Source organism: Notothenia rossii (assembly GCF_949606895.1).
Source record: "Notothenia rossii genome assembly, chromosome: 10".
Lineage (NCBI taxonomy): Eukaryota > Metazoa > Chordata > Actinopteri > Perciformes > Nototheniidae > Notothenia > Notothenia rossii.
In genome coordinates this window covers 45,887,212-45,896,248 of record NC_136908.1, presented here as the reverse complement: position 1 = coordinate 45,896,248, position 9,037 = coordinate 45,887,212, and the positions used below count along the sequence as shown (strand labels likewise).

Here is a 9,037-nt window from a genome sequence, read left to right as displayed (position 1 = left end):
TGCTTTTCTTAAAGGTCACCTATCATGTTATTTTTAGGCAATAATAACAATAACAAAATATATAAAAAACATGTCTATGAAGTATTTTGCTCAAAATACCAAACAGATCACCCATTCTAGCCATACCTCACATCCCTCTATTTCACTTCCTGACGTACAAAAGTGCATTTTGCATGACAGGTCCCCTTTAAGTGCTTTGACAAAAAATCCATTAAAAAATGTCATCTGTGGAAGTACTGCCTGGCCGATTATCGAGGCCGATATTCCGCATTTTACAGATTATCGGTATCGGCCTTTTTAAAAATCTAATTGCCGATACAACGTTGGCTCTGGTGAGGCCGTTTCTAGATTCTAGCTGCAGTCACCTACCGGCTACACTGCAGCATTGCCCTGCAGGGAAACCATACTGCCGTGCAATGAGACCGGGATGACACAAGATGGCGGCGTCTGCAACCTTTTCATATCATGCAGAAATGTAGACTTAAACCAAAATATGAGCTGATATCATTGGTTTCAAACTAAGAGATTTTTATTTTACAAACTTATGTAGAGAAATGTAATTATCAGTGTTTTTATCCAAACATGTTTTAGATCATAATATCTTTAATAAAAACGTCCTGGATCTTATGGGTCCTTAGAGAAAAAGACACATTGCAACTGATTTGAGCTCCTTCTTAACTTAAACTGCTTTGAAAATACAGCTCATTCAATATTTGACACAGAATAAAAGATTGCAACATTCAAATTAATATTCGAATGATCAACTAATAAAATAAGTTGCTGTTCAACAAGCAATACAGAAGCATCATTGGGTGAACTGGAGAGTTACCTTTACATTTAAAGTGTTACAAAATGTATTTAATAGCCTCTTTAAGATATTTTGACAATTATTTTTCAACATGTGCCCCTCCCCCTGGGATGTCTTTTCACTAGCTTCATGTGTTTTCAAAGTTTTAATTAAAAAGAAAGAAACGGTAGAAAAAACTTCCTCGATCAGCCGAGGGAGGCATGTGATCCTGGCTGCCCAAAAAGACAGAGCTGATGTTTCTAGCCTTGTGCCAACACTTTAAAAAAGGCAACATATTTATTTCTGTGAGTCAGCATGTGATTAGACTTGATTCTAGGTATGGGTGATCACCTTTTCCATAAAAAATATTCAGTTAAAAAAATCCCTGATCATTTTGAGTCTCAATAAAACAGTAGGAATTGTCCCAGTGCGTAAGGAATGTCGTCCTGCATCAGTGTGCATCTGTCTGCATGTGTGTGTCTGTGTGTGTATCACGCCACACTCTGCTGTGTGTCCGACCCTTCAGAACAGTGTTTTGAGAAGTCCAGAAAGATGCCATCGTGCTCTGGCTCAGAGTCCAAAGACTCAGGGACGTGGCCCCTCAGGACCTCCGGGCTGGATGCAGGGCTGGGGCCGGAGCTGGTGTCCTGAGCCAGCGCTCTGAGGGAGGCGGGGGAGTCTGACTGCAGCGAGCCTGTGCAGTGGGTGTCCTCTCCTAGGGATGGCTCTGGGAGGATGCAGGGGGAGTGATGCTGTGCCCGGAGAGGGTGGGGACTGGCAGGACAGTCAGGGGCTCCTGGGGGGGGCTCCTGGCTGAAGGTCACAGTGTCTGTACACAGGGCAGTAGGAATTATTGATAAATAATCAATAACTCTCTGGATCTCTTATTCATTAGCTTCTTAATTTAAGTCTATCCAGTAGTGAGTACTTTCACACTCAATTTCAAAACATATTCAGAGTTTTTCTCTTAATTTTTTCCTCAACCCAACATTTCTGGACAGCTTTAATGAAAGTTCCCTCGTTTCCACTACTTTAAAGATAAAGCAATTATTTACACAGTGTTCAGTAAGATGCAAGAGGTTCTTCTTGGACAGGTTTTTAAGGGAAAGTTAAAGTGGCCTAGTATAAGGTACTTCTCGATGGTGATTGTACTGAATTACTCTCACTAGATGATAGTAGTTAAGAGAAAAGGACACAAGTTTCATCATGAATGCAAAGCTATGTGCAGCTGTGGATGGAGCAAATTGTATTTTACCCACCTAATAGAAAGGCTTGTCTAAAACAATCCATATCGCAGTACATTGCTTGGATTATGCTGTTAATCCTGTCCCAACAACTGCCATTTAACGAGGGGTAATACAATGACCATTAAAAAATTACTTCAGAGCACCCCACTTTAATTTGAATTCCCTTTAAACTAAAACACACCCTTGAAAAGAAAGCTATCTTAATCAATTAATGATCACTCCTGAAACAATACAAACTGGAAATGTGCCGCAGCCAATGATTTGTAGCATGTTTTAGTGCTGGTAAAGCTTACCTGACAGTGAAGCAGAGGCTGTGGAGGCTGGAGAATGGTTGTGGAAGCTGGACGTGCTGGTGATGCTGGTGATGCTGGTGATGCTGGTGATGCTGGTGATGCTGGGGGCAGTGTTTGTGGATTCAGCCAAAGAGATGCTCTCCTCCAAGCAGGAAGTCATCCCTGAGACGGAGTGTCGTCTGACACCGGAGTGTCGTCTGACACCTGTGAAGGAGTCCACGTCATACTCCACGACGGGGGTCAGCATGGGAACGTTGTAGCTCTTGGAGCGTACCACTAGGTTCTTAACCCCGGGGGAGCCTGGTTTAGAGGGCCATGATCGCTGCAAACGCTTTTCTTAAGAGAGTAGGAGAAAGATAAAGAATTAAGATGATTTTATTCTATATTTTTTAAGTAAAAGACATGAGGGATTATGGCACTTGTATCTTTTAAAAGCACTTGTATTGTACATTTTATTTACACACATACCTAAAAGGCAGGAGGAGCAGTGTAGATTGGAGGATCCATCGCTGGAGTATAACCCATGCGTCCCGAGGTAGGGAGAGACCACCTTCTGGATCAGAGACTCCAGACGCAGGTAGTCGTCTGTGACACCTTTAGATTCATGGACTCCCTGCACACACACACACACACACACACACACACACACACACACACACACACACACACACACACACACACACACACACACACACACACACACACACACACACACACACACACACACACACACACACACACACACACACACACACACACACACACACACACACACACACACAAATGTAAGAACAGTGGGGTAAAAAAATAAAGACAGTTCAAGGTCTCTGAGAAGCTGGAATTTATTAAAGTTAAAAACATATTGGGGACAGCAACCATTGTCACACAATGCTTTTATAAAACCGCCCGGAGGACCACATGAATGAAAGAGCTTATAGTGTTGAGTGAATTTGGCTTTTTCCTAAAGTTGTATAAAGATGTAAAAACACATGATATGAATGACATCAACAACATTGCTTTTCTTGTCTCAAGGGGCCCAAGCAATTGCTTCTGCAGGAAACAGGCACTCAAACCCAAATTTCACTTAAGATAGTGTTTGTTTCTAATTAATATCAGTGGCAATGAACTAACACTCACAATCAACATAGTGCTGTTTCAGGAACTCCAAGTCTTAAAGGTCCCATGTCATGGCCATTTCTACTGATCATAATTCCATTGTTGAGGTCCACTAGAATAGATTTACATTGTTCAATGTTCCAAAATCACATTGGTTTCTCACACAGCATCTCTGTATAGTATGTGTATTCACTCTCTGTCCTAAACGCCTTGTTGGAGCTCCTGCCCCCCCCCTCCCTATGAGCCCAGTGGCCGTTTGCGAGACAGCGAGACACAGCGAAACCCAGCCAGAACACACACACACACCCGCAGCCTGGCTGGGAGTTTGTGTGACTCACAGCCTCGCCGCGTCCCGCCGTCTCAGGGAGGAGAAATCGGCGGAGCTGCAGCTGAGAAAAGATTGAGTGTGTGTGTGTGTGAGGAAGTCCGCGGATTGGTCCAAATGTAACGGCTCCACGGATTGGTCCATTTGGACCAATGGGTCCATTTGGGTATGGGCACGTCACTGTACCCAGGAAGAAAAAGAGAAATCTCCAACGAGGCGTTCTGGGGCAGCATAGACAGGTATTTTCTGTGTTAGAGTTTTACTCACTACAGGGTGTACTTTGAGGCTTTGTAACTCTGCAGACCGTTTACATGCATAAAAACCTACATAACACACAAAGGGACGGGTAATAACCAGAAAAGCATGACATGGGACCTTTAAGGAAAAGTAAACAAAAACGTTACTGTTCAAATGATCCAGGCTCTGTGTAGTAGTTGAATTTAGTGTGAGTAGTGTGAGTAGCCTGAGGGGTGTGAAACATGTGGAGCCTGACCTCACTTCAGAGAAAGTCTATGAATGACAAAGGCAAGATCAATCAAATATCAGAACCATTGAGCATCAAAACCACAGCACAGAAACAAACCACATAAATAGACCAGACTTTGGCGAATTGGCATCACAGAACGAACAGGGAAATTACTGACAGATGAAACAAGAAGTCGCAAAAACAGCAAACGCTCTGCAGATCTTTATCTCTCTTACATTCAACCTTGTGTTGTAACTGCTTTGCCTTAAAAAAAAAACAGTTGGCTTTTATATCTTTAAGCTACCTGTTGATTTGATATTTATTGTGGGGGAAAAAGCATTTTAAAATCTGTACACAATTGAAGAGAAACAAATAAATGTATCCTGTTTTCTATTCTTGTCTTTTTTGACTCTGTATACCTTCCCTTGTCCAGCTGTCATGCTCCCTCTCTGTCTGAGTCTGGACGAGGCAGATTTGGGTCAATGAGTCACTAAAATAATGTCCAAAGTAACCCAACAAAAACAGCACACAGACTCACTTGAGAACACATCAATCCACTTGCATTCACTCCCTGACCCACATCTCACATCTGACCAATAAATGGCCAACTGTGTTTTGGAGTGTACGTGTCTAAATTCACTGCAATGAAATGTTTCAAGCTAGTTTTACAAGTCCTGACCTCTGCCTTAAAAAAACTCAGAGGAGAAAAAATGATGAATGCATCCATTAAAAGTAACATTATCTACAAATTGTGGCAATCCAGAGGGCGAATAAGCACGGTGTGAATTTTGTGAAAGGAGAAGCATGTTAACTTATAATTCCAGTGCGTGTTGTCTGCAAAAGAACAGCAACACCACGGTTAAATAATAAATAAAAACAACTCTCTTCCTGTTCCCACAAGGAGTAAAGGTAATATATAATTAACTGTGTGCAGCTATAAGTCACTGCAGAATGGATGAAGAACCACATTGAAATAAACCTGATTCAGCCTAATGGAGCAACAACAGTCCCCTAATGTTACTCACTATAGTTTATTTTGTAATGTTTATGAAGTGAAGCATATTATCCACAGGGGACACATGCATGTCTGAGCTCTCTTCACTTTGCAGTTGACACACATATTTCACACATCCTCAAGAAAACAAGTTTTTTACTAATTCGGTCTGAAACACTTTTTTTCAGTTTTTGTGAGGACACAAAGAGACAGGGTGCAGAGGGTACTACTGAGTGGTCATGGGAAGAAGACTGAGATTACTTCCTGTGAGATCCCTTTGCAAGAAAAAAGTCCACAGCTCTTTGTACTCGCTAATCCTCCATCTGTTGTCACTTACCCTCTTCCTCCTCACCCGACAACATTAATAGATGTTTGTTTATGAGAGCCAAATGTGTGTGTGGAGATAGCGTGAGAGAAACGAAAGGAAACGATAAATAACTTGTGTGTTTGTGTGTGTGTACCTGTAGTATTAGCAACATCTGTATGATAGAAGGAGGGACTCTGGCTCGGGGTCGAGACAGAGCCTCGTCCAGTTTCAGGTTGAGGGTGATGATGTTCCTGAAGTGAAGCAGAGCCAGCTGACGCACTGATGGCTCTTTTCCCTGAGGACACACACACATGGGTCAACACTCAGTTTTGTTAGGATAATATAAGCATGGTAGTGTGTTCACGGCAGTGTGTGTGTGTGTACCTGTACAGGATAGAAGATGGCCTGCAGCATGGACAGAACATCACAGAAGAAGAAGTCCCATGTGTCGGCCAGGGAGTCCAGCAACTTCTGACCTATAACAAACAAGCAAGAAGAAGACAAACAGCCAATCAGCACAAAGTAAAAATAAACAAAAATAACAAGTGTCTAGCACATGCAGTCAACAAGATGTCCTACGTTATGTAATTTCTACGTTTGTATGTCGTTTGATCTCATTGCAGTGTCTGTTCACTTTATTTCATGCAAATCTTTTATGTCTGTAAGGTAAAGGCCCTGACACACCAAGCAGTCACCAGAGAACTCGCCGATTGGCCATGTGTCGCACTGGAACACACCGCAAAGACCTCAGCCGAGCACGTACGAACTGCGCATGCGTGAGTGGCAATAACTCTCCTTACCAGCAGGCGGCGGTAGTGTGTATTCGTCATTCAAAAGAGGCAACAACCGGAAGACAGAGAAGAAGAACAGACTACGTGATATAAACAAACAACAAATAGTGTGTGCGTTCCATTTTCACTCTCGTCCATCGAAAACACGTTTCGTGCGGTACTGGAGCTATCAGCCATCGGAGTGTTGCTTGTGGAAGACATTCTCAAGCAACCGTTTCGCTTCTCATGCACTGATTCGCTAGCTGAACAGCCAATCAGAGTGATTTCTTTGTCCGACTGCCTGTGGCCAAGACGCAGGAGAACACGCCGACGCAGCAGTCGGCGTCAGCGTCGGCGAGTTCTCTGGTGACTGCTTGGTGTGTCAGGGCCTTTAGGCGTGTCACGGCTGACGGTGCGGGACACACCAAATTGAGTTTGGGCGACAGGGCACGCTTCGTCGTCCGACTAACGAAAACGGACGATTTCGGCCTGGTGTGTCAGGGCCTTTAGACGATACATTTGTAAAGTATGCACTCAAGGCAAAATATTCTCTACATTTTTAGCTTAAAAAAATCAAACCTCCATAGCTGATGTAGAAAAGAAAAGATGAGAAGAGAATCCCTAAAAAAGATGAGAAGAGAATCCCTAAAAAAGATCAGATATTTGCAAAGCTTTTTTTGCAGCATAGGTCTGTGCAGGCATATTGAATCACACATTGAACAATGCGTCTGAGTCATTGTATGAACCGCTGTGTTTCTTATCTTAACATTTCTCCCTGACTGGATATTGTGCAATTGACGTAAAGCATCACTTCCTGTGTTGTTGCTCTGACGACAGCCCTGAAAATCTGAGTCAGTGTGTGCATTGTTGCTTCAAAAAAGCGACACAACAAAAGTCACACATTAATAAAACAAAGAGAACACAGTGATTTAACTTTTTCCTCTTAAATGTCTCTATCTAACTCCGACTCTGTGTTTATGTATGTGGTGTGTGTGTGTGTGTGTGTGTGTGTGTGTGTGTGTGTGTGTGTGTGTGTGTGTGTGTGTGTGTGTGTGTGTGTGTGTGTGTGTGTGTGTGTGTGTGTGTGTGTGTGTGTGTGTGTGTGTGTGTGTGTGTGTGTGTGTGTGTGTGCATACAGGTGTGTATTCCAGAAACATTTCCTTCCTAAAGAGAGATGGTGGAGAGAGAAAGGTTGTTCTTCTAACAGTTCAAACTAATAGCTGGAGGGGTTAACTAAGCATCTGATATTTTTGTCAATAATTATTTTTTCCTCGTGACTTTTGTCACATTGAGAAAAAAACTCTTGAAGTTTCCCTGTAATGACTCACTGGCACTGCATGTGAAAACTATATTCTAAAGCCAGGAGGCAGTTGTTCGTAAAATAATTGGAATTTAAATCTTAGGATAAACCAAACAAAGAGTCTTGATAGGTTTGGCATCACTTTTCTATTTTTCTATTCAATTTGACTTAACTTGGATTCTTCCTATGTCTATCAATTAACCATTAAACAGGATGTTCTTGTTAAACAGGGCTTCATCAGAATATGTGCACATACAGCATGTTTCTGATGTGTGTTTGTGTGAATACCTTCGTAGAAGCGGATCTTGTCTCTCAGTATCACCATGCCCTTAGTGAGTAGCTGGTTCTGAAGGTACTCAGTGAAGAAGGAGCCCAGCTCTGTCTTCAGCAGCTGCCTGAAAGAAAAGTTCACATGAGTGCACACACACACAACACAAACACAACCTTAATTATATTGCCTCAACATGAAGAAAAACTAATGAGCTTTAGTGCACTGGAAAGCTGCGGTGTTTGAACAGCAGCAGACTCAGGAAATGAGAAGAGATGTTGTTCACACCGAAGACAAAGAACAATTCAACAACAGTAATTTCCTCCAATAAACTGTAAACATGTAGAAATTACAGCTGTTATGACAGGAAGAGAGAATTTGACCTTTAGTCTGTATCTAATCTAATCAGGTGTTTCTCCTAATGTGAAGATACAACAGCTTGAGTCAGAATCCGAATCGGTTTTATTACCAAGTCTGTTTACACATACGAGGAATTTGCTTTGGTATAAGTGGTGGATACAAAATTGCACAATTCAAAAAGCTAAGACTATTGCAACAAATGAAAAATAAAGACACAATGTAGACAAAATATAGTTATGGATGAAACTGAGTGCAGTAAAATGTAATAAAATATGGCAATACTATGTACTATATTTAAAGTAGAGAGTTATGCTTATTTAAAAAAGAGGTAGCATCTACACTCAGTATGTGTATACTATGTGTATGTGAGTGTAGTTTACTGTACAGGATTGGAGTCACTATTGACAACCATATTGTAATTAAAAACACAGCAGTGAACCCTCTGTAACCTCCCCCCATCGTTCCCTCTTTTACTCAAAGGACTTTCTGATTCAGTGGACAATAGGCAGTAAAACTGTGACTGCTAATGTGTCATTAAGATTACATTTAGCTTGCTGAAGCTTCAACTGTACGTGAGCTAGGGAAGGTGGGGGATTACAGAGTAAAAGCACTATCATTTTGTCAATTTTCATCCCAAACTCAACATTGGTCGTGCTTGGTTAATTTTTCTGTGAGTGAGAAAGTAATAAGTAGGCAAATAAAAATAAAAACAGACGGACAGACAGACCGATGAAGAGACAGGAAGCTAACCTGACACCTTCATTCAGAGTGTAGAGTTCATTTTCTCCCAGATCCTTCTTCTGG

General features: G+C 41.9%; 1 protein-coding gene across 3 annotated transcripts in view; it reads right to left on the bottom strand.

Annotated features, from left to right (window-relative positions):
- Positions 1 to 511: 511 nt before the first annotated feature.
- The window catches only part of LOC307021628 (proline-rich protein 5-like), a 14,827-nt gene continuing 6,301 nt past the window's right edge, over positions 512 to 9,037 (bottom strand). For all 3 annotated transcript variants that reach the window (XM_079653938.1, XM_079653940.1, XM_079653939.1), the window contains 7 exons: positions 8,984 to 9,037; positions 7,894 to 8,000; positions 5,920 to 6,011; positions 5,690 to 5,830; positions 2,796 to 2,940; positions 2,328 to 2,663; positions 512 to 1,616 (listed from right to left, as the gene is read on the bottom strand). The exon at positions 8,984 to 9,037 is cut by the window's right edge and continues 27 nt beyond it. In XM_079653938.1, the coding sequence (XP_079510064.1) occupies positions 1,279 to 1,616; positions 2,328 to 2,663; positions 2,796 to 2,940; positions 5,690 to 5,830; positions 5,920 to 6,011; positions 7,894 to 8,000; positions 8,984 to 9,037 (1,213 nt within the window). In that variant the 3' untranslated portion in view covers positions 512 to 1,278. The remainder of the gene's footprint in view (positions 1,617 to 2,327; positions 2,664 to 2,795; positions 2,941 to 5,689; positions 5,831 to 5,919; positions 6,012 to 7,893; positions 8,001 to 8,983) is intronic.